Genomic DNA, 24,935 nt, shown 5'->3' with positions numbered 1-24,935 from the left:
CTTTGACCATCCCCAAGAACTTTGCCACTTCCATGCCTGAGGTTCATACTATTCTTTGTGGCTAGAATATTGTTTTCCTACTTCTGTCCTATTGAAGTCCTACCCATCTGTTGTCAATATCTAAATCAAATCCTATGTAAGTTGCGAAGCTTTCCTTAATTTGTGTCATGTTGTAGGTCTCATAGCATTTATACTCTGCTCATAGTGGTTGCTCATTCTGTACTAAAACTTTTCTTCACCCCTATTTAACTATAAAGTCCATGAGGATAGAGGTGGTGTTTTACTTTATTCCTTTAACCTACTTAACAGTGTTTTGCATATCAGTTCAGTTCAGTTCAGTTCAGTCACTCAGTCGTGTCCAACTCTGCGACCCCATGAACTGCAGCACACCAGGCCTCCTTGTCCATCACCAACTCCTGGAGTCCACCCAAACCCCACCCAAACCCATGTCCATTGTGTCGGTGATGCCATCCAACCATCTCATCCTCTGTCGTCCCCTTCTCCTCCTGCCCTCCATCTTTCCCAGCATCAGGGTCTTTTCCAATGAGTCAGCTCTCCACATCAGTTAGCCAAAATATTGGAGTTTCAGCTTCAACATCAGTCCCTCTAATGAACACCCAGGACTGATCTCCTTTAGGATGGACTGGTTGGATCTCCTTGCAGTCCAAGGGACTCTCAAGAGTCTTCTCCAACACCACAGTTTAAAAGCATCAATTCTTCGGTGCTCAGCTTTCTTTATAGTCCAACTCTCACATCCATACATGACCACTGGAAAAACCATAGCCTTGACTAGATGGACCTTTGCTGGTAAAGTAATGTCTCTGCTTTTTAATATGCTGTCTAGGTTGGTCATAGCTTTTCTTCCAAGGAGCAAGCATCTTTTAATTTCATGCATGCAATCACCATCCGCAGTATGAGGCAACTATTTGTGGCATGGACAAATGAAATCAGATTTGGGGCAATATGTCTTCTTGATGTTCAGTAGAATTTTGAGGGATCTTTGTTCATGATCCCAAAGAAGTTGCATGTACTCCAGGATGCTCATTGGAGAATCTAGTTGTTTGGCCTCAGACAGGAATGGAACTCAGGTTTCCACCCATCGGATGATGGAGGAAGAGAAATGGCCTCAACTCTTTTTTAAAAAAAATTATTTGTCTGTACTGGGTCTTTGTTGCTGCATGCGGCTTTCTCTAGTTGAGGTGAGTGGGAGCTACTCTTCATTGTGGTGCTTGGGTTTCTCATGGTGCTATCTTCTCTTGTCATAGCGCACAGGCTCTAAGGCAGGCAGGCTTCTGCAGTAGAGGCATCACAGCATGTGGAATCTTCCTGGACCAGGGGTTGAACCCCTGTCCCCTGCATTGGCAGGCAGATTCTTAACCACTGAACCATCAGGGAAGTCCCAACCTCAACTCTTAAGGTGGTTAGGTTTAGAGGGGCTGGAAAGGGTCCCCTCAGACTTAATTCACAGAACAAAGAGCCTGTGGGAGCTATTAAAGTTTGTTTTCATCTGCTGGATTCTGTTTGCCTGTGTCAGAACTAGAATGTGGTGGGAAGCAGAGGCAAAGGCTTTAGGTTGCCACACACTCCTGTGCTGCAGGTCAGGCGGAACCATGGGCAGAGCGCGATCCTGAGAACCTCTCCTAACCAGGCTGCTACCTTGGTTTCTCAAGTTGAGTAAAGGTGAGCTCAAGGTAGCTGTTAATAGTTCACCCAGCCTTGACATTCTTCTCTGACCCGTGAGGGTGTTATCCCAAGGCTGAGGGGGAGAGAAGGGGAGCTGGGAGCAGAAAGAGTTGTTTGGAGCATGAGCTTGTTAAACTCGCGGGGATTCTAAACATGCCCATGTTCCGGTTTCAGGCCTGGACTGAGCCAGTAGATCTGAGGTGGCGCCTAACTAAGCATCTGTTTTTATAAGTCTCTGTTAGTGATTCTGAGGGCCAGCTAGGATTGAGATTAAACATGTTAAGGTGATTGTGAGGATTAAATGAGATCATGTAGCATGCCTGAATATAGCATGGTGAGTTTTAAAGGGTAACATGATTTACTATTACTGGCATCACCTGATGGTCTATAGATTTGTGCTAACCACTGAGTAAATCTGTTCTGTCAGAGGAAACCAGCTGCTGCCTTTGGGCAGACAACTCCCAGGACTGAGGAGATGAATGAAGATCCTCTAATTCTTGCTGACTTCACTTTTCCAGGAGTTATCTTTTCCTTCCTTTCCTCCCTCAGAAAAATTTGCTCTTCCCTGACTTGTGTTTGATCTGATCTACAGCAGTTTGGGGATTCTGTTTTTTTAAACTTTTATTGGAGTATAGTTGATTTATAATGTGTTGTTTGTTTCAGGTGTATAGCAAAGTGAATCTTATATACATGTATATATAATATACATATCTGTTCTTATATATAAAATATATAATATATCCATTATTTTATATATATATATATATAATATCCATTCTTTTCCCATATAGGTTATTACAAAATATTGAGTGGAGTTCTTTGTGCTATACAGTAGGTCCTTATTAGTTATCTATTTTATATAAATGTATATATATATATATATATTTATATATAGCAGTGTGTATATGTCAGTCCCAATCTCCTTATTCATCACTTTCCCTCACTTTCCTCCTTTGGTAACCAAAAGTTTGACTTCAAGATCTGTGGGTCTGTTTCTGTTTTCAGGATTCTTTCATAAAATAATACCTGGAAACTAACAGGAGTTCGATAACTGCTTTAGAGCAGGAAGTAATTCGGAAAACCCTGTGTTTCCTTTTGTTTTGGGAGATGCTTTGTGTTCTTGTCAGGTTCCCACTGATCTGGAGATGCTCAAATATTTCTCAGGAGACAAGGGATTTTGATAAACTAAGTACCTTTAAAATCCCCTCACTTCTAGTTCTCCCCTGCACTGAATGGAAGTGGGGGCTTAGGAGCATTTACACCCATGGTATTTTTTTAACTGGACCTTTCCACTTACAGCAACTATCACGGAACGGAAGGCTTTCTGAGGTGCCAGTGACAAGGCAGCGGCGCTTCACTGCTGGGGATCCCACTGACCTGGGGATCAGTTGAAATGGAATCTCACTCTTTTCACAAACTAGTCTTGTCGGGGGAAGTCTTGCAGGTTCCAGACGCAAACACACAAACTGAGGGGAAAATGAGGCTTCCTGCTAGCCTTGGCCAGCTAAGCTGAACCCTTCTGGTGGTTTGAGTCTCACTTTTGTGGTCATGATCCTCTCAGGAGCAGCTCCTGCTCAGACTTGTGGCTCCACCCGGCCCTGCCGGGAGGGTGGGTGTTCCCCTGGGACCGGGAATGGGCCCATGTTGATGGCTGCCTGGACCTGGGAGACCTTTGCCTGCCTTGGCCTTGGAAGAGTCCCCTGGGTCCTACCAGATATTTCTCTCCTGTGGAAAATCACTGGATGGCTTCAGTTCTTTCTCTGGCCACCTTCCTAGGTCCTACCTGCCCTCCTCTGCTGTCATCACCTAGCCTTCCTAACTTCTAAGATGTACCTGCATTTTCTCCTTGACCATGGACATATTATTCCCTTTCCTGGTAGCAATGATCTAATCCTTTTAGAAGGTGGGGTCTAAAGGTACAATTAATAATTAAGTTTGATTAAAAAAAATGTCTTTGGCTCTTACCTGGAGTCTTTCCTACCTACCAGCTGGCACTTTGTTCTTCCCACAGACAAGCAACTTTGTTGCCAAGAATTAACTTTTCTCAGAGCTCAGAAATGGTTAGAGCTTTCTTTCATTTCCAGTGCTTTATTTTGGCTATTTAAACTGGGGAATAAAGCCGACTGAGGGTTTGATGGACTCTGGTTTCAGACGATTGCTCATATGATGTTGTAGAAATCCATGGGCCTTCACTAATTACATATCTATCTACCATAGGGCTCTGATTCCTGTATTCTCAGGAAGTGGAAGATGGGGGTGGGGGACTAAAGAAACAGGATCTTTTTTTTGTTGTTTTTTAAAAATCATTACCTTTACTTGTTTTTAATTTTTAAAAATTGAAGTATAGTGATTTACACTATTCTGTTTCAGGTGTACAGCATCCTGATTCAAAATTTTTATAGACTATACTCCACTTAATGGAGTAGGAAATGGTAATCCACTCTAGTATTTCTTGCATGGGGAATTCCACGGATGGAGGAGCCTGGCGGGCTACAGTCCATGGGGTCTCGAAGAGTCAGACATGACTGAGCGACTGAGCACGTACATACTCCATTTAAAGTTATTATAAAATATTGGCTATATTCCATGTGCTGCACAATATATCCTTGCAGCTAATTTATTTTATACACAGTAGTTTGTATCTCTGAATCCCTGACCCCTGTCTTGCCCCTCTCCCCTTCCCCCCCCACCACTGGTAACTACTAGTTTTTTATATCTGTGAGTCTATTTTTGTTTTGTTATATTCATTTTATTTTTTAGATTCCACATATAAGTGATAATATATAGTATTTGTCTTTCTTGTCTGACTTATTCCACTAAGCATAGAACACTCCAGGTCCAGCCATGTTGTTGCAAAATTTCATTCTTTCTTGTGGCTAAGTAGTTTTTCATTGTATATATGTACCACATCTTCTTTATCTGTTCATCTGTCCGTGGACACTTGGGTTGCTTCTGTATCTTGGCTATTGTAAATAATAGTGCTATGAACATTGGGGTGTGTATCTTTTCAAATTAGTGTTCATTTTCTTTGGATATATACCCAAGAGTGGAGTTGCTGGGTCATATGATAATTCTATTTTTAATTTTTTGAGGACTCTTTGTACTGTCTTCCACGCACCCATTTACATTCCCACCAACAAACGTATGAGGGTTTCCTTTTCTCCACATACTCATCAACACTTGTTAGTTGTGGTCTTTTTGATGACAGCCATTCTGATGAATGTGAGGGGATATCTCACTGTGGTTTTGATTTGCAAGAAAAGGAGGAAGAAACAGGAAACAGTACTTAAAAAAATTTATTTCTTAATTAGGGGATAATTGCTTTATACTGTTGTGTTGGTTTCTGCCATACATCAATGTGAATCAACCATAGGTATACATATATCCTGGAGAAGGCAATGGCAACCCACTCCAGTACTCTTGCCTGGAAAATCCCATGGACAGAGGAGCCTGCTGGGCTGCAGTCCTTGGGGTCACTAAGGGTCGGACATGACTGAGTGACTTCACTTTCACTTTTCACTTTCATGCATTGGAGAAGGAAATGGCAACCCACTCCAATGTTCTTGCCTGGAGGATCCCAGGGACGGGGGAGCCTGGTGGGCTGCCGTCTATGGGGTCGCACAGAGTCAGACACGACTGAAGCGACTTAGCAGCAGCAGCAGCAGCATACATATATCCCTTCCCTCTTGAGTCTCCCTCTCACCCCCGACCCCATCCCACTGTTCTCAGTTGTCACAGAGCACCAGGTTGAGCTCCCTGAATCAAACAGCGAATTCCCACTGGCTATCTACTTTACGTATGGTAATGTATCTGTTTCAATGCTACTGTCTCAATTCACCCCACCCTCTCCCTCCCCAGCTGTGGCCGCAAGTCTATTCTCTGTCTGTGTCTCCACTGCTGCCCTACACGTAGGTTCATTAGTACCATTTTTCTAGATTCCATATATATGCATTAATATATGATATTTGAGGAAACAGCATGCTTGACTACAAAGGTCCTTCCTATCTCAGTCCCAGGTTCCAGAGTCCCAGGCAGCCTCATCATGGAGCAGTGACAGTTTTGCTAAAGTGACAGATCCCGGCCCTGCCTTAGGGGCCAGTGTAACACCAGGGTGTGGACCGGACCCACCAGGACTGGATCTGTACCAGAGCCCAGTCCTCTTGACTCCTGCTGAACCATCTCCACAAGATGGCAAAGGAGACAAATAGTTTCAGGGCTCTATGTTAGTCCAGGCTTTGGAGGTTTTGATTGGCTTTCTGCATTGATATAGTTGAAAGTGTTAAATATTTCATCAGTTTGAGGTGGGCACCAGCATTAATCCTTTAGTGGTTGAATTGTGGAAGGGCAAACAGGGTGGAAGGATGTAACCAGGGCTTGGAGCAGTGGCTGTTTCCCCATCAATGTGGTAGCGTTTCTATCAGCATTTTTATCATTGTGAACTGGCTCCAATTCTCTGGGCTTCAACCATAGATGTTGAAAAGAAACTCTGATCTTGAACACCTGACCCTTCAAAGACATAAGTGCAGATCAGAGTAATTACTCTCTGACTGTTTGAAACTTGAAACAAACAAACAAAACAACTTGAGATTTTGCCCAGAAACGCATTTGTGTCTCCTTTTATTTCAAACTTTCAGGTCTCTATTGCGATACAGGAAAGCTTTGCTTTTCTCCTCTCCCCAAACACTAGACTGTCCTGCTATCCAGGAGGTTTCACTTTCCATCCTTGAGAGAGTAGGATCCTGTGGTTGCCACTGCAGAGTGTGAGATGGTTGAATTTTAGGGGTGGGTACCTTAGAAATGTGTGGCTTCCCTGGTGGCTTACTGGTAAAGAATCTGCCTGTGATGCAGGAGACTCTGGTTCAATCCCTGGGTTGGGAAGATCCCCTGGAGAAGGAAAAGGTAACCCACTCCAGTATTCTTGCTTGGGAAATCCCATGGACAGGGGAGCCTGGTGGGCTACAGTCCAGGGGGTTGCAAAGAGTTGGACATGACTTAATGACTAAACAACAACTTAATTACTTTTTAAAAATTAATTTAATTGGAGGCTAATTACTTTACAATATTGTAGTGGGTTTTGCCATACATTGACATGAATCAGCCATGGGTGTACATGTGTTCCCCATCCTGAACCCCTGCCTCACCTCCCTCCCCATCCCATCCCTCAGGGTCATCCCAGTGCACCAGCCCTGAGCACCCTGTCTCATGCATCAAACCTGGACTGGCGATCTGTTTCACATATGATAATATACATGTTTCAATGCCATTCTCTCAAATCATCCCACCCTCACCTTCTCCCACAGAGTCCAGAAGTCTGTTCTTTACATCTGTGTCTCTTTTGCTGTCTCTCATATAGGGTCATCGTTACCATCTTTCTAAATTCCATATATATGTGTTAATATACTGTATTGGTGTTTTTCTTTCTGACTTCACTCTGTATAATAGGCTCCAGTTTCATCCACCTCATTAGAATGGAATCAAATGCATTCTTTTTAATAGCTGAGTAATATTCCATTGTGTATATGTACCACAGCATTCTTATACATTTGTCTGCCGATGGACATCTAGGTTGCTTCCATGTCCTGGCTATTGTAAACAGTGCTGTGATGAACATTGGGGGTACACGTGTCTCTTTCAATTCTGGTTTCCTCAGTGTGTACACCCAGCAGTGGGATTGCTGGGTCGTATGGTGTCTATTTCCAGTTTTTAAAGGAATCTCCACACTGTTCTCCATAGTGGCTGTACTAGTTTGCATTCCCACTAACAGTGTAAGAGGGTTCCCTTTTCTCCGCACCCTCTCCAGCATTTATTGTTTAAACAATCAACTTTAGAAATGAATATTCATATGTTGATCACAAACAGCCTCATCTCTTGATGAAACATCTCATCTAATAGTCTTTATTTTGAATAATTATAAGGACATATTTAGAATTTTCTAAGATTTGGATGAAGATTCTCTATAATTACCTCCAAATTTCAGAGGGATTTTCTTTCTTTTCCTTCAAGAGTTTGCAGGCCTATGAAATTGAGAGCTGATAGGAATCTAGGAGTAAGTTTGGACATAGATGTGGATTCAAGTTGGAAAATGGAATCGATGCTTGTGGGATAGATGATCAGCAGAAAGAGAAGCCAAAGGTCAGAGTCAGAGGGACCACACACAGATGCCTGTGTGTGAGAAGCCCCACTCTGGTGCTGTCCTCTTCTCCCCTAACTCCCTACTTCCCCCATTTCCTCCCAAAGCAGCATCTTCCTGGTGGCTGGTCCTGATACAGTAGAGCAGCCAACACTCTCCCAAGTGTGGGTGGCAACCTTGGTGATTGTGTCTTCACTTTTTCTGCCCTTGGTCCTCAGTGGGGTGAGCTCAGCCTTACATTCTTGTTGGGCCCTTGTAAAACATTACTTGAAACACTGTTTCTTGTTTCCTTGGCTGCTTAGTCATCCACGCCCCTGGTGGCTTGTCTGCCAGACTCTGCAGAGACCAAGTGAGGTAGCCAAGGGGTCAGGCCATGGGAGGCTTTCTGCTGCGCGTGTACTGTGTGTCTCTGCGGGCTCGGAGGTCAGAGATGGCCATCTGGAAATGCCATGCGTGGCTTCTAGGAGCCTGGAGCACTTTGTTGTCTCTCCTTCACCCCCCACCTCCCCCATCCCATGCCCTGTGCAGTCTTCTGCTCCTGTCCTTCAGGAGAGACGGATGGTTTATTCTGAGTTACTGGTGAGGAGCTGTGACGAGGGGAACATCAGGGTTTGCCCAGCAGGCAGTTGACCCAGCAGAGTCTAGCCTCTGCTTTACACACACCAGCAGTTCTGGCCTCTGTTCTCAATCTCCTATGGGAAAAAAATTGCTTCCACCAGGAGGGGTTGGGAAACCCTGGAAGGAAATTTTGTTTTTAAATTTTATTGATGTATAGTTGATATACAATATTGTGTTCATTTCTGCTGACAGCAAAGTGATTCACATATACATATTTTTCATATTCTTTTCCTTTATGGTTTATCACAGGATAGTGAATATAGCTTCCTGCGCCTGGCAGGAATCTTACACTTAATGACTGGGTGACGGGGCTCCAAGCTTTTACACTTTTCCTTTCCTCATCCTGTGGCCCAGGACCTCGATCCTACACGGGTGAAAGAAGTAGCAGGATGGGTGGAAAAGTAAGGGGCTTCAGGAGGGATAAACCTGACCTGGCAGCGGGAGCCCTCTCTCTGGGGGGGAACCCCTATTCCTCTCTGACTAGAACCTCACGGTCCTGGAAACCAACTTTTCTGTTTCCAATGTGTCAGCTCTAAGGTCTGGCTTCTCTGATTTTTAATTGCTTGAGGTCTTCCTTATCTTGTCCCATCTCATCACTCTGACTAATTCTTCAGGTATTGGAAAAGTCATTTCTCTAGGAAGCAGTACTTTATTCTTCCCACCCCATTCCTTGCTCCCAAGACTCTGTTATATTCTCCCTTATCACTCTGTTCTCCCCTAGTAGATCATTCACCACATGTTTCTGTAAAAACATGTTCTCCCTGACACAAGAGGAGAAGTATAGATCTGTCTTGTCCACAGATTTATCTCCAGTGCCTTGAACTTGGCAAGCTCTTCGGATATTTAAATGAAGGTGGACTTGGATTTTCTTAAAAATTTTAGGTAATATATTTGGAACTAATTTCTTTTGGTCACAGGACAAAAGGGAATTTGGTTTTGGAACTACTGAAATTGAAGCATCTGTGTCCAGTACCTAGCTGAATACATGGGTCTGAAACTCAAGTGAAAGGTCATCTTTGGGGAGGAATAGATTTGGAAATCACTAGCAAGTCCTGGAAGGTGACCTCCCATACCCCAAATGTTGCTTCCTGAACAGCTGGGAGTGGTGGATTAGAAGAAAAGATGTATAGGAGATGGAGTACAGATTTCTCACCCCAGTTAGACTCTTTCTCAAGGATTTACCTATTCGGTTTTCATCACAGAAATGGCCTCCACCTTCAACCCCCGAGAATGTAAGCTAACCAAACAGGAAGGGAATAGCTATGGCTTCTTCCTGCGAATTGAGAAGGACACTGACGGCCACCTGGTCCGGGTGATTGAGAAGGGTAGCCCAGCAGAGAAGGCGGGTCTCCAGGATGGAGACAGAGTTCTTAGGATCAATGGTGTCTTCGTGGACAAGGAAGAGCATATGCAGGTAAGTGGGACATTTGGAGTTCTTCGAGGATCTCTTTAGCCCCTATATCTCTGATGATTTTAGTTCTGGGTGTTAGTGGAGCTTTCCTGGATGCCACTGGTAGGGCAGGACACCTTTACACCTATCCTCTGCCAGCTAATCAACTCTCCTATGATTAACCAAGAACTGTAAAAGTTATTCCTAGGTTTGAATAGTGTCAGGTCTAATGTGCATTGCATATTTGCTATGTGAAGGGGACTATACTAGGCAATTTCATATTCATTATTTTGTTAAATCATTGGCACAACCCATGAGGTACCATTTCACAGTTGAGGAAGTGGAAGCTCAGACACCTTAGCTTGCTAATGTGTTCACACAGTGAACATATGGGAGTGTCTGACCTCACCCCGATTCTATCTGCCTCTAAGTGGGTGCTCCTTTCACTGTACTATGCTGTCTCCATAGACTCAGGAGGACCTGCTGTGCTTCGGGGCAGTATTCATCCCGGGGAAGACCGGTCCTAGTAAAAGTTCCCTGGGATGGGCTTGGGCTGTACTCTAGAGTCTAGTGGTGCTAAAGGCCCAGCCCAATTTGTCCCTGGATCTTGGTGGAGCCCATGTGGAGATGGCTGGGGGATGATCTGCTGACTACTCGGATGTCAGGGGTCAGATGATAGAATCTCCAGAGTCAGGTGGTGAGCACTGCTCTCTCACCCGCAACCCCAGTGGTTGATAGAGGGTAATTAGTGAAAGTTAATCTTTTTCTTTCTTCCTCTTAGGTTGTGGATCTGGTCAGAAAGAGTGGGAATTCAGTGACTTTACTAGTTCTGGATGGGGATTCCTACGAGAAAGCCATGAAAAAGCAAGTAGACTTGAAAGCGTTGGGTCAAAGTCAGGAGCCGAGTTTGAATGATAAGAAGGCGCCCTCTGTGATGAACGGAGGAGCACAGATGTGGATGCAGCCACGGCTCTGCTACCTAGTGAAGGAGGGGGGTAGCTATGGCTTCTCTCTGAAAACTGTCCAAGGTGAGCTTGAAGGTGGGGTGGGGACAAGCAGCCTTCTGGAAGAGAGAGATTGGTATCTGTTAATGACTTCGCTGACTAACTTGTCAATTGCTATGGAGATTCAACAGCAGCCTCTCTCCCCTTGGTCCTTCCTTTGTACAGCTGTGCAAAGAGGGATCAGGATGTTGGACAACAGCACTGTGGAGGGACACTGGGGGCTCCTGTCTCTCTGTGTTTGTTAAGCTGAGTCCTTAAGGCCAGAGGGTTAGAGGGTTGACGCTTCTTTGGGGGTAAAGATGGAGGAGAGAATGGAGAATAAGAGGCAAGAAAAAGGAGGTTCTCCGTGAGCTACTTTTGAATTAGAATGATATCTCGTTTCATCTCTGAGTGTCCAGGTGGTCACTTATTCAAAAAGTCCTTGAGCACCTATTTATGTATCAGCTGCTGTTAGAGTTGCCGCAGGCACGGCCAAGATCCCCACCCTCCTGTGGCATCAAGATAGTACCCTCAGCTGTGGCTATGCTCTGAGATGTCTCCCTGACCTCTAGCTGAGAGGTACAGTGATTTGAGAAACCCCAACCATCAGAAAGTACTAGAAGTTCTGTTCCTAGAATTTCAGAGTTGCTGGCTGACTCATGAACAGTTGCCTGTGGTTTTCTTGGTTTCACTGGGATTCAGGTTGGAACCGTAGCTGAGTTAGGGTTTTGGTTCCACCTCTAATGTTGCTCCTTCCCTGTTCTTTCTGTACTAGAGAGGCACTGGTGGTGGGTTATAATTTGCTTAACTGATAAAGAGCTTCCTAGGTGGCTCTATTGGTAAAGAACCTCCCTGCCAGTGCAGGAGATGTAAGAGATGCATGTTCGATCCCTGGGTCGGGAAGATCCCCTGGAGAAGGAAATGGGAACCCACTCTGGTATTCTTGCCTAGAGAATTCCATGGACAGAGGGCCTGGTGGGCTATATATAGTCCATGGGGTTGCAGAGTCGGACACGACTGAGCAACTAAGGCTTGGCTTGGAAAGAGCAGCCCAATACTAAACATGGCTTCTAAGGCTTATTTAACCTGTTAGCAAGAGAAATAAAATAGCTATAAGAGATATCTCTTGAGTTTGTCAGCTGTTAAAACACAGTGATATAGGTGGTCAAAGGAAGCTTGGCATTCCTCAGAGGTTTATTATCAGTAATATGGTAAAAAAAAGAAAAAAAGAAAGAAAAAAGAAATTGCAGTTCAGACTCAATTCGTTTGGCCTTTGTGTAATGTCTGTAGTGAAAGTTTTAAATTAGCTTTATGAAGAAAATGTTTTCTTCATGACAAACATATAAAAAGGTAACAGGAGAAATGCCAAGTATTTAAGAAAGCAGAGTTTAAATTATTATTATTCTTTACAAATGGTTTATATAGTCATAATGAAGGTACTCTTTGCCTAGGCTGAAATATTAGTATCTTGAAAGAACCGACAGCATTTCTTTAAGAAGCACCTAAATCATCCCACCTGCTAATCCAGACTGACCGTATGTGTGCGTGCTTTCCTCTCTTCCTGTGCCTGTTTTCTTTAGCCTGCATCAGTGAGATTTATTCAGTCCACTGGGATGTGGTAGTTGGTGATAGTTTTAAAGAGGACAGAACAGAGCAGATGCCGTCTAATTCCACAAATACAAAGGAAAGGGAGTAGGACACAGCAATGCAGAGTGGACACAATTCGCTACTTTCTGGTTCAAGAGGCCAGTGCCACTTGAGATTCCTTCTTTGTACTTATTTGGGCTCAGAAATCCTATTCAAATCAATAAAAACCAACTGAGTAATGGCTGTGTCAAGTTTGTGCTATGAGCTCTAATTGTCATTCTGTATCAAAGTCTATTTGAGTTAGCCCTAAAAGGCGAAGTTCTAGTTTTATATTATTGGGAGAAAACCCTTTGCTGTTAGACTTTCAGTGTAATGGAGCTGTGACACTTGTCTACCCCCTACTCTCTTTCAGGTAAAAACGGAGTGTACATGACAGATATAAAACCTCAAGGTGTGGCTATGAAAGCTGGAGTGCTGGCTGATGACCACTTGATTGAAGTGAATGGAGAGAATGTAGAGGATGCCAGCCACGAGGAGGTGGTTGAAAAGGTATATCCCAAAGGAGCACTTTCTCGCCTTTAACTTTCACTCTGCTCTCACTGGAAGTGACAGGAAGACAGGAATGGTAGTTTATGATGGGAAGACTATGATCATGGGAAGCTAAACCTTTGTATTAAGAGCAAACAGACTCATTAGTGGTGTAAGCAGTGTTAACATAGGGTTTTGGAATGAGGCCTTTGCTAGTTTCATGTTGTCTTGAAGAAAAGTGTTCTAAAGAACCATTATCTTCTGGATCTTATGTATAATTTACTGGAATCACTCTCTAAGCTTGCTGCCGGTGCCAGCCAGCAAAGTCAATCAGGTCCCGAGAACGTGCACGGCGGGGCTAAGAAAGAAACTAAAGCAAGAGACTACAACAAAGATGGGGTCGAGAGGTTCAGACACGTCTCCACGAAGGGATGCAGTCTGACACCAACTTTATTCAGCATCTTATATTTATACAGAAAAGCCAGTTGACATTTTTTCTTGGTTGACCTATACATCTTACAAAAAGTCACAAGAAATCTTGAGAGCATGGGAATGGCACCCTGTTATTATTTCTTACACCAGATAACATTTCCCTGTGCGTGAGAAGTTTGCACAGAACTCCAGGTGCCTGCAGTAAATAAGCGCCTAATCTCTGGGGTGGCGGGACAGAGAGCTATGTTTGCAAGCAAAACCTCAAGGACTGAGGCAGCTCCCAGAGCTGTGTCCTTCGGACAAAGGACCCCATTCTCATGGGCAGCTCCCCGCATCTCCCCCTTTCTTCTTATATAGGCGTACGCTTATATTCCTTTAACCGCAGACCATTTCCATAGATGGAAGCCTTTATCATCCATAGATCATCAATCAGTTTTTTAATTATACAAGGTGCAAGAAATAAAACAGTTAAAATTATTAAGAATAGTCCTCCTATGGCTGCTCCCAAGTACCAAATACTATTGACAGTAGGTACATGTTGAAAAAGTTCTTTAACAAAAGACTCAGCTCTTTTTGCAACATCCAAATCAAGTCTGGGTGCATTTTCAATGTTCATTATTTCCTGATGTAGATGCAGCAAATCTAAGGAAATATTTTCATTATGCCAAATACCTTCTAAATGAGCTTTCACCTTATCCCAAGCAGTTATATTACCATTATATTTTTTGGGAGTAACACAGATCCATTGAAAATCAGCATGACATTTTACTCATAATCTCAACTTTATACTTTAAACCTCTTCACCTAAAAATTTTACAACATCATAAAGGGCATTCAATCGATCCTCTAGCTTTTTGTCAATATCTTCTTGAGTCCCCAGGGCAACGGATGCATTTTATGCCAGATTATTAACAAAAGTTGCAGTTTGCACTGATTGTGCCAAGGACAGGGCTGCAGTAATCGAGGAAGCAGTAAGAGTTACCAAAGCTACAAATCCCAGAATTATTAACCCTATTCCCCTGCGATAGAGCATTAAAGCACCCTCTACTTCTCTCCAAAGTTCAAGTCCCCTTTCATCATACCAAGACCCATTAATCTTTACAGGAACCATAACAAAAGCAGGCTGTCTTAAGACTAGAACCCTAGTTTGATTAGTAATTCTCCTAACACAGTTAGTCAAAGTACAATTGTTACAAGTTACATTATAATTTCGTAACCAGGTTGTATATTTACAGATCCTACTAGTAAAGCATAAGGGTGAGGCACACATGCACGAGGGTATCTCATGGTGAGATTCCACAAATAACCGTGTCTCACTTTCGATCCCACCTGAAGGTAGGAACCCTCACATCCAAGGGCGACAGCTAGTTTCCAGATTTCTGTTTGGAACACTTTAGAGCCGCCCAAGTTCCAAATACGGGATGCAAAGTTCCTATTATCCTGAGCTCCAGGGTTTCGGGCAGAGTCTGGAGACCAGTCCCACAATGACTCATTTGTCCCAAATATGTTATAAACCGTAGCAGTTCCATCTCGACACAGTTTCCATGGTGCAGCAGTGACTCTTCCCCTTGTTCCAAAGTCGCAGAAAGGGATATCTAAAGGACCAGTTCCATTACGACGTTGAGGAATTCCAGACTCTTTCATTACTCCAGGAATATACAGGCTACAACCATTGTCATAATCAGCATATCCTGACTCCCCAACAAAAAGACATCCTGTTGAATTAAAATATCTAGACAGACAAATAGGTAAGTGTTCAAACACTCCATGATAAGAGAAATTAACTTGATTAGGAATAATATGTTTATCTGAAAAACCACCCAAAGCCACAGTATCATTAGTGTATATGGGAATACACTGACCCTCCTAGCCCACCGGTTGGAGAAGGGGAGGGTTGGGAAAATAAGCCCAGTAAGCACTTGAATATTCTTCAGAATGTGCAGTATTAATCTGATTTAAGATAAATAATAAGGTTATCAGGAAGCTTAAAGGCGATATCGGATCGCCCTGCACAGCAACACTATTCTGTGCCTCTCGCATCAATGTCTGAAGTTGTTGCCGAGATGGTAATTCATCATGCTCTTGAATCGTCAATCTCCTCATCTGGTTTGCTAGAGATCGTCTCCGGCGTGCGTACCAACCTTTCCGGCAGCCAGCGCGGCGCTTTGGCATCCTGTGGGAAAACACAAACATGCCCTCGTCCCCAAATTAGTACAGGATCTGGTCCATACCATTTTCCCACAAGTGGGTCTTTCCAAAAGACTTTAGGTCTTATTGTTTGTGCATCAAAGTTCCAAAATTGCTGTGCTGCTGAATGGCCACTTATATCCAATTGTAAAAAATTTAGAACAAATAAAGCATGGTTTAGAGAGTTGGAGGGGGTATTGGGATACAATTCCCCCTTCTTTAGTTTTTGCAATTGATGTTTGAGAGTTTGATGTGCCCGTTCAATAATTCCTTGACCTTGAGGATTATAAGGGATACCTGTTTTATGTGAGATAGACAATTGTGTACAAAATAATTGAAAATTTTTTCCAGTGTATCCTGGACCATTGTCTGTTTTTATGGTCTTAGGGGTTCCCATAACAGCAAAACATTTAATGCAATGAGCTATACAATGTTTGCTAGCTTCTCTGGATTGTAGAGAGGCATGTAAAAAGCCGGAGAAGGTGTCAATAGTAACATGAACAAATTTTTGTTTACCAAATTCAGGAATATGGGTAACATCTATTTGCCATATATCGTTTGGCAACAATTTTCGAGGATTAACTCCATAATGGGGGACGCTAAAAAATTGAGGACATGTTTGACACTGCTTAACAATCTGTCTGGCAGCTTCTCGAGTAATGCCAAATTGAAGTCTTAAGCTATTACTGTTTTGATGGTGTAAGCTGTGGGAAGTTTTTGCCATTTGTTCCAATGAAGGAAATATCATACGTGTAGCTTCATCAGCCAAAGCATTGCCTCGTGCCAAAGGTCCAGGAAGCCCAGAGTGAGCACGAATATGACCAAAATAGCATTTATTAATTCTGGAACAAATTAAATGTTGTATATCATGAAAAAGAGTTTGGATAGTAGAATTCAGGGTACCAATAAATGGAACAGTCTCAATAGTGTTTAAGGCTCTTATGATATATTGACTGTCAGAATATAAATTAAATGGAGCAGAAATTTGTAATAGAGCCTGAAAAACGGCAAATAGTTCTACTTCTTGAGCAGACTTATAATTAGTACGCCAGGTGGTAGTATTGTCCTGTATAATCAAACTAGCTATTCCATTAGAAGAGCCATCAGTAAATACAGTTAGGGCATTGGCAAGGGGCTGAGAAACAACGATTTTGGGGAAGAGAAATTGGTGATAGTGAGCAAATTGCAAAATTTTATCTGAGGGATAATGATTATCAAGCCGTCCACTAAAACCAGCTAAGGCAATAACCCAATTGTCGCTAAACTGAAACAGCCAGTCCTGTTGAATTTTAGAAAATGGAACACTTATAAAATGTGGGTCTCTTCCTAGATATACAGTGGATTCTGACCGCCCAAGAGCTATTAGGGCAGCAACCAAATCGTAATAGGGGGTTAGTACCCGAGAGGGAGAGGCAGGCAAGTGAAGCCATCTTAAAGGCAATCTTTGGAATAAGACTGCTGTAGGAGCATGTTTAGTAGGAAGAATATATAAACCCCATTCTTGAGTATAGTCGCAATAAGTAGCTTGTTGTTTAGACAGGGCCTGTTTAACTTTATCTAAGGCTTGCCTTCTCTCCAGAGTCAGAGTTCGGGGGGAAGTTGGATCAGGATCACCCTTCAGAATATCAAAAAGAGGCTTTATTTCCCCTGTAGTTAGCTTCAAGTAAGGTCTTATCCAATTAATATCTCCTAACAGTTTTTGGAAATCATTCAAGGTGACCAGATTATCTTTACGAATCTCTATCTTCTGAGCTCGAAACCATTCTTTTTCCAGAAAAAACCCCAAATAAGAATGGGGGGGGGGGGGAAGCGTTGCACCTTTTCTGTTGTGATAATCAAACCATAATCCTGTAATGCAGTTTGCATATAAGCGAATGTTGTTAATAGCAACTCCTCATCTTGATATGCCAAAAGAATATCATCCATATAATGAATAATATATACTTGGGAGTACAAGGACCTAGTGGTTTTTAAAGCTTGAGCAACAAATTTCTGACAGAGTAGTACTATTAGCCATTCTCTGAGGTAAAACTTACCACTGATATCTTTGCATAGGTTCTTTATAATTTGCAGAAGGGACACTAAAAGCAAATCTTTGACAGTCATTAGTGGCAAGGGGAATAGTATAAAAGCAATCTTTTAAGTCAATAATAATTTTGTAAGTATCTTTTGGAATGGCCATGGGGGTAGGCAACCCCGGCTGAAGGGGGCCCATCAATTCCATTGTTTCATTAACCTTTCGTAAATCCTGTAATAGCCTCTATTTACCTGTTTTCTTTTTAATGACAAAAATAGGTGAATTCCAAGGTGAATTTGAGGGGGTAATATGGCCGAGAGCAAGCTGTTCCTGCACAAGCTGATTGGCAGCCGTGATCTTTTCTATTGATAGGGGCCACTGATCAACCCATACTGGATCGTCACACTTCCATTTTATCGGATCAGCATGGATTGCAGGACGATCAATGACCCCTCCTAAAAACATCCTATACCTTTTCTATCATTCTTAACTGCAGGGATCAGGGGTTGTAAAGGCCCTTGTGAATCTATCCCCAACCCCCGATGGGGTAAAAGGCCTCGGTCTAACAATTGATTACTAATCTTTTTATCTGGACTATAAAGATATACCCCCATATTCATCATAACATCTCTCCCCCATAGATTAACCAGCAGTCCTGGCAAAACATAAGGTTGAAAATGTCCTTCATGTCTTTCTTCGTCTCTCTATTTTAAAAAGGTTGAACTCTGTTCTGGGTCATGTGATTGCCCAATGCCTTGCAAAGTAGAAATTACAACCTGCTTAGGCCATTCATCAGGCCAATGTTTTTGAGATATGACGGAAACATCTGCACCAGTATCCAAAATACCTTTAAAAGGCTTTTCTTGAATATACAGTAGAAGCTCAGGGCGTTGCTTATTAATGGCCTGAATCTAATAAGCGTCTGAAGACCCGAAACCTTGGGATCCTCGTTCTTGCTTAATGGCTTTTCCAACTGGAATTGTAGGAAGTAGAATTAATTGAGCAACACGTTGACCAGATTGTATTACTGTTATGCCCTGTGGTGAATGGGCCATAATTTTTATTTCACCCATATAATCAGAGTCTATGACTCCAGGGGCTACTAATAAACCTTTCATCGTAGTACTGCTTCTCCCCAATAGGAGGCCCATAGTGTTCTTCGGAAGAGAGCCAAAAATTCCAGTTGGCAAAGCCTGCATGCCCATTTCTGGAGTTAATACTGTGTAGGTGGAGGAACTGAGGTCCAATCCTGCACTCCCTGCAGTTGCTCTGAACAACTCAGTAACAGTTCTGCGTTTTGGCCTTGAAGCGTCTCCAATTTGGTCAGATTTTGCATCGCCCCATAACATTGTTTCGGGGCCTGGGGCTGGCCCCTCACCCAGTTTCCCGAGACCGGAGGAAGTGGCTTTCCCTGTAAGTCAGTTTTAGAACGGCAATCCTTTGCCCAGTGTTTGCCTTTTTTACACCTAGGACAAAGGTTAGGGGTTTGAGCAGGTCTCCGGGCCTGCTTCTGCAGGCAGTGGGCGGCCTGATGACCCATCTGGCCACAAGAAAAGCAGCCAGAGCCAGGGACTCGAAGCCGACCACTAGTTTTATCCCGCTTTTGTTGTTGATACAGTATTTCTTTGACTGTCTTTCCTTGTAATGCCGCGGCCAAAGTTATGTCTTGAACGTATGAAGGGCCGATATCAGCACAAATCCGTATATAGTCAGATAAGCCTCCCTTTTTCCTGTAAGGTCTCAGGGCAGCTTGACAAGCCGAACTGGCATTCTCATAAGCAAGCTGTTTAGTCAACACCATCCCCGCCTGCTCATCCCCTATCATTTTACCAATTGCCTCAAGCAGGCGGGCAACAAAATCCTGATATGGTTCATCTGGCCCCTGGTGAATTTTAGATAAATCTTCAATCTTTTTATCAGAATTTGGAAGTTTTTTCCATGCTTGTAGAGCCGCAGCACTAATCTGAGGGTAGGCTCCAGGCAAATAATTAAGTTGACTATTAGTGTCTCGATATTCTCCCTCTCCCACCATCATTTCATAAGTGGTGTTCAGTCCCTGTCGCCGATTGATATCAGCTGTGATCCCACACTGCTCAGCAAACTCAGATTTCCATAGTAAATAATCTCCTCCAGATAAACAAGCCCGAGCAACCTGTTTCCAATCATTAGGTGGCAGATTTTGATTTCCTAAAGCCTCTATAATAGCCTGAGTAAACGGCGCAGTTGGACCGTATTGTGCACAAGCCATTTTTAACTCTTTCAGTTGCTTAAAGGGCAGCGGCTCATAATACCTCTGTTGTTGAGCATTTTCAAATACTGGATAGATTCCTGAAAACCCAGGAATATGTTCTCCTTCTTCATGAGCTCGCTTAATCGCTTGCTGAAGAGGAGATAATAATATCTCACTTTTAATTTTTATGTTTTCACCGGGCAAAGAAGCAGGGATAGATATAAGCTCTTGCGGTTCCACGAAAGGCGGAGGTGGATCGAGTCCAGCAAGAACCGAGGGAGGATATGCTGGAGGCGCAGGCTGGCTGGAGTGGGAGTCTCCCTGTGCATCCTTTTTTACTGCTATAACAATCTTTTGAATTAAATTATCCAGCTGTTCTTCAGAAAGCCCTGAATGCTTTAATTCCCTTTTTCCCGAGGGGGATTGCATGTTAACCATCATCTCCCAAGGCATATCCTCTCTATGGTACTGAGCCGCTTGTTCATTTAACTCTTCCTGTTCATCAGAGCTTAACACATCATCATTTCCTCCAGCCTTACAAGCTGTTCCCTCAGGCACAGCATAAAGCGGCTCAGGCAGAGGGGCGGAAGGCTCTGCAACTTCGGGTTCTGTGGAATCCCTGAGAGCCGTCTGAACTTTATGTCCCTCATGTTCAGGATCCAGACAGTCTCTTATGAGAGTCCACAAAGAAAAAGCATCCACAGGAACACGACTGGGACCATCTAAGGAATAATATGTCTGCAATTGTTTTCCTACCTTTTCCCAAGTTTCCAGACTAACTGTTCCTTCCTCTGGAAACCAGGGACAAACCTCTTCTATAAAAAGTAAAAACTTCTCTAGCTGTAACTTATTTACATGAATTCCCCTACCTTTTAACATAGTTTTCAACATATGTACAAATAACTGGCGGCTATTGCCTTGTCCCATGATTTATTACTCTTGACAATCACCCTCCCTGCCCTTTACTTTAATTAATTAGGAATTCCTCTTTACTTACCTCAATCTTGGCGGGCAGCGGCCGTCGTCGCGCTCCGATTCCTGAGTCCCTATTTCGGGCACCACCTGCCGGTGCCAGCCGGCAAAGTCGATCAGGTCCCGAGAACGTGCATGGCGGGGCTAAGAAAGAAACTAAAGCAAGAGACTACAACAAAGACGGGGTCGAGAGGTTCAGACACGTCTCCACGAAGTCTGACACCGACTTTATTCAGCATCTTATATTTATACAGAAAAGCCAGTTGACATTTCTTCTTGGTTGACCTATACATCTTACAAAAAGTCACAAGAAATCTTGAGAGCATAGGAATGGCACCCTGTTATTATTTCTTACACCAGATAACATTTCCCTGTGCGTGAGAAGTTTGCACAGAACTCCAGGTGCCTGCAGTAAATAAGCGCCTAATCTCTGGGGTGGCAGGACAGAGAGCTATGTTTGCAAGCAAACACCCTCAAGGACTGAGGCAGCTCCCAGAGCTGTGTCCTTCAGACAAAGGACCCCGTTCTCACGGGCAGCTCCCCGCAGCTTGCAATAAATTTCATTCTGAACCAGTGTTACTAAAGTGTTTTAATACAAGCTGGAAGATGACCAGTGTGGGTGATGAATATCGAGTTACACGTGGGGAGTATTTGATGTGTTGTACCCCAAATCTTACGCCCCAGCATGCTTCCATGATGCATGGAAAACACTCAGAGGTTTTCCTCTGGGGTCATATGGAACCTTGAAAATTGACCAACTGTATCTTTTCTTGGTAGAATGATATTTCAAAGTAGACCTTTACTTTCTTTTCCAAATTCCTTTCCTAGTCTTCACCTAAGTACCTTTCTGGGTTTTCTGAATTCCGGCTTTCACTTGGGTTCAGTTAGCATCTGTATGGGTAACGTCGTACTTAACAAAGGGAAAAACAACTATATAAGGGAAGATAAATAAATACCAGTGAGGTGGTACAAAACAGTATTACAGCTTAAGCTCAGGACTTACATCCTGTATATCCTGTTTAATCTATAGACTGTGTGCCTCAACACAGAAACTTTCCTATTTCCCAGCATCTTTCTTGGAGACTGATGTTGGTCCTCACCTGTGAGTGTTGTTGCAGGTGAAGAAGTCTGGAAGCCGTGTCACATTCCTGCTTGTGGACAAGGAAACTGACAAGCACCATAGCGAGCAGAAGATAAAAGTCAAGAGAGAAACAGCCAGTCTGAAACTGCTACCCTGCCAGCCCCGTGTTGTAGAGATGAAGAAGGGAAGCAATGGCTATGGTTTCTACTTGAGGGAAAGCCCAGAACAGAAAGGTAAGGCACTTGAAGAGCAGAAAACTTGGCAGTGTAACCACCCAATTCTTCATCCCAGTCTGACTCCAGAGTTCCATTAGGCCCCCCAGCCCCCCAACAGGGTACCCTTAGGTTTTCATAGCAGAATTATAAGGCGGCATTTTGGATCTGAGCAGTAGCATGCCAGTAAATTGGCTCTCTGGGGAAAAAAAAAAAGCCCTAATTTGTTGCATGTGTTGTTTCGTTGTGGTGTAAATACTCCCACCATGTCTGATTTCAAGCTACAACATGCTGTCACAGAACGCAAAGTTGAGAAGTATTCTCATGAGCTGGTGTGCGACAGCGCCAACACACCACTAGATCTGAGGCAGGGGTGTGGGTGGGGATCTGGGACATGAATAGAACCAGGAGTCTTTCTGATCCCCTGTAATTCAATAAGAATTAAGGTCCTCCTACACAAGCTGAATACATTAGGGAAAAAAAAATGTAGGTTCAGGCCATGAAAACTGTTATTCACCCAGAAGTTGCCATTTTCTTTCCATCATATGTATTTACATTAATTTATGAAACATTAATTTGGCTTATATGGCATAAAAACATCCTCAGGATCTTTGAGAATATCAAATGAATGTGGTAAGAATTCTTCAGTCAAGAAGACCCCTATTTACTAGAGGAGATAAGACACATATGTCCATAACTGAAGGTAGATGGTGAGAAACATCTTAAAACAGGGCAGGTAAGATACTATGGAAATTCAATGTTGGAGCAAGTTTTTCTCACTAAAAAGGTATTGGGAGGCCTCAAAGTAAAGGTAGCACTTGAGCTCTGCCTTTGTAGTATGAATAGAATTTGGGCAAGTTGATGGGGTAGGGACAAGTAAGTCCAATCCATGAAGATAGGATTGTGTGAATAAAGCAGGAAGACACAGGCTCAGTTTGACTGCCATTTAAAGTGTAGCACAGAAAATCAAGTTAGAAGGGTCAGTTGGAGAGACATATGATGGACTGTTAGTGCATGTTGAGGAGTTTAGACTTATTTTCAGAGTTAGTGGGGAGTTATTTTTTGAACAGTGTAAGAGAGAAGACAAATTAAGCCTACATTGTCTTGGGGGCTTTACACATCTCAATTACTCCTAATAATTTTACAAGAATTGCTGAAATTGGGGACTTGAAGAAGATACAATTTTTATATGGTCAAATAGTTCTAGTACAGCTAGAATCAAAATTAGGTCTGTTTAGTTCCAAAGCTCACACTCACACTGTCGCGCTGGGGACTCGCTCAGATGTTGCATCAAGATGAATCTGAAGGCAGGTCTGTACTGGAGAAGGCAAACAAGGAGGGGAGAGCAACTGGTAAGGTAGCAGTTTAGGAAGAATTCAAGGCAGGAATGAATACAAACTGAATTTCAGGTAGAGGAACTAGGGCTCCAGAAGAGATGTGTAAAAATATTAAGGTAGCACTGAAGGACTTGGCTGATTAGACACAGGGAGTGGGTGCTGAGGAAGACTCATGCTACGTGTCAGTGACAGGAGGATGGTGCTCCCACTAACAGGTGACCAAGAGATGCCAAGCAACTGCTGGAAAAGTGAAACTAGAGCTTGTTAAAAGTGTATGAGGGGCAAAAAAAAAAAAAAAAAAAAAGGGTGAGAGATCTGAAGGTTTCTGGTGAAGATGGTTTAATTCCTGAAGACTCAACACCCATCTGTGTGGCATGCACTCACAAACCCATTCACAACTGAATTTGCCCAACTGCTACTAAAAGGCTAGCTTGGGTTTCCTGGGGTCTGAATTCTTTGGTTTTGTTCACCATTCTTCCCATCCTCTCCTCCCCTTTTTTATGGCTTCGCTTCTACATAAGCATACAAGTATGCACACTGACTTCCTGGGACTTTGCTGACCCTTACTGCTTAGCATGCTGTTTTGTCAAGACTGAATCCCAAACACTTTTAGTAATAACATTCTTTTAAGACCCTTTCATTATTAATGACTGGGTTTATTCCTGGAATGAGTTCTGACCAAAGAGCGAGGTGGATAGGATGTGTATAGATATCCTAGGGGGAAGGACAGGAGTTGTACTCAGCATGCCTTTTATACCTATTTTATAAGGGCTTTAGGCCCCAGCAGAAATCCCCCAGTTTGTTTTCTAGGGATCTTTCTGATAATTCTATTTAATTTTTTTTTTTGGGGGTGGGTAGGTCAAATCATCAAGGACATAGATCCCAAAAGTCCAGCAGAAAAGGCTGGCTTGAAGAACAATGACCTGGTGGTTGCTGTCAATGGCAAGTCTGTGGAGTCCCTTGATCATGACAGTGTGGTGGAAATGATTAGAAAGGGTGGAGATCAGACCTCTCTGCTGGTGGTAGACAAAGAGACAGACAACATCTATAAACTGGTAAGTAATACAAGGTCACATATTCATGACAAGGTTGGGTCCATTCACTCATGCCCTCAAACTTTGGTTAAGTTACCACTTTGATCTTCATACTGGAAGAGGCATAACAATCATCATTAAGGCTGCACTGAAGCTCAAATTGGTAGATAAGAGAATGTGATGGGTTCATGAGGTTTAAGTCCTTGGAAGTAAGATTTTTGAAAGAATTTGCAAATATAACTCCAGAATTTCTCTTGGTGACCTGTGAAAAATCTATGAACAATAGCCTGGAAATAAACAGATGTAGTCCTAACTTCCCCAAATAGGGAATGACTGGATTTTAATCTATAGACCAATGTGTTCTATCAATCCCATGTAAAAGCCTAAAGAATGTGAAAGTGAAGTTGCTCAGTCGTGTCCAACTCTTTGCAACTCCATGGACTGTAGCCCACCAGTCTCCTCCATCCATGGGATTTTCCAGGCAAGAATACTGGAGTGGGGTGCCATTTCCTTC

At 43.1% G+C, this 24,935-nt stretch overlaps 2 protein-coding genes across 12 annotated transcripts in view; one reads left to right on the top strand and one right to left on the bottom strand.

Moving 5' to 3' along the window:
• The window catches only part of PDZK1 (PDZ domain containing 1), a 73,276-nt gene that overhangs the window by 39,878 nt on the left and 8,463 nt on the right, over positions 1-24,935 (top strand). For 6 of the 8 annotated variants that reach the window (XM_086392257.1, XM_086392251.1, XM_086392254.1 and 3 more), the window contains 5 exons: positions 9,634-9,845; positions 10,603-10,849; positions 12,804-12,940; positions 21,876-22,071; positions 24,246-24,442. In XM_086392257.1, coding sequence (XP_086248383.1) covers positions 9,636-9,845; positions 10,603-10,849; positions 12,804-12,940; positions 21,876-22,071; positions 24,246-24,442 — 987 coding nt within the window. In that variant the 5' untranslated portion in view covers positions 9,634-9,635. Of the gene's footprint in view, positions 1-7,685; positions 7,816-9,232; positions 9,314-9,633; positions 9,846-10,602; positions 10,850-12,803; positions 12,941-21,875; positions 22,072-24,245; positions 24,443-24,935 lie in introns of those variants that run through there. The other 2 variants (XM_086392255.1, XM_086392253.1) reach the window with 2 other exon arrangements.
• GPHRA (golgi pH regulator A) overlaps positions 13,315-24,935 on the bottom strand; it is a 66,737-nt gene continuing 55,116 nt past the window's right edge. For 2 of the 4 annotated variants that reach the window (XR_015160893.1, XR_015160895.1), the window contains 2 exons: positions 20,783-23,368; positions 13,315-15,524 (listed from right to left, as the gene is read on the bottom strand). The gene's annotated coding sequence lies outside the window, so the exon portion shown is untranslated. The remainder of the gene's footprint in view (positions 15,525-20,782; positions 23,369-24,935) is intronic. The other 2 variants (XR_015160894.1, XR_015160896.1) reach the window with 1 other exon arrangement.

Source organism: Bos grunniens, chromosome 3 (genome assembly GCF_055505025.1).
Source record: "Bos grunniens cultivar Pamir isolate PY7600 chromosome 3, Bosgru_T2T1.0, whole genome shotgun sequence".
Lineage (NCBI taxonomy): Eukaryota > Metazoa > Chordata > Mammalia > Artiodactyla > Bovidae > Bos > Bos grunniens.
The sequence above is the reverse complement of the archived record's forward strand: the minus strand, read 5'-3'. Positions and strand labels throughout refer to the sequence as shown.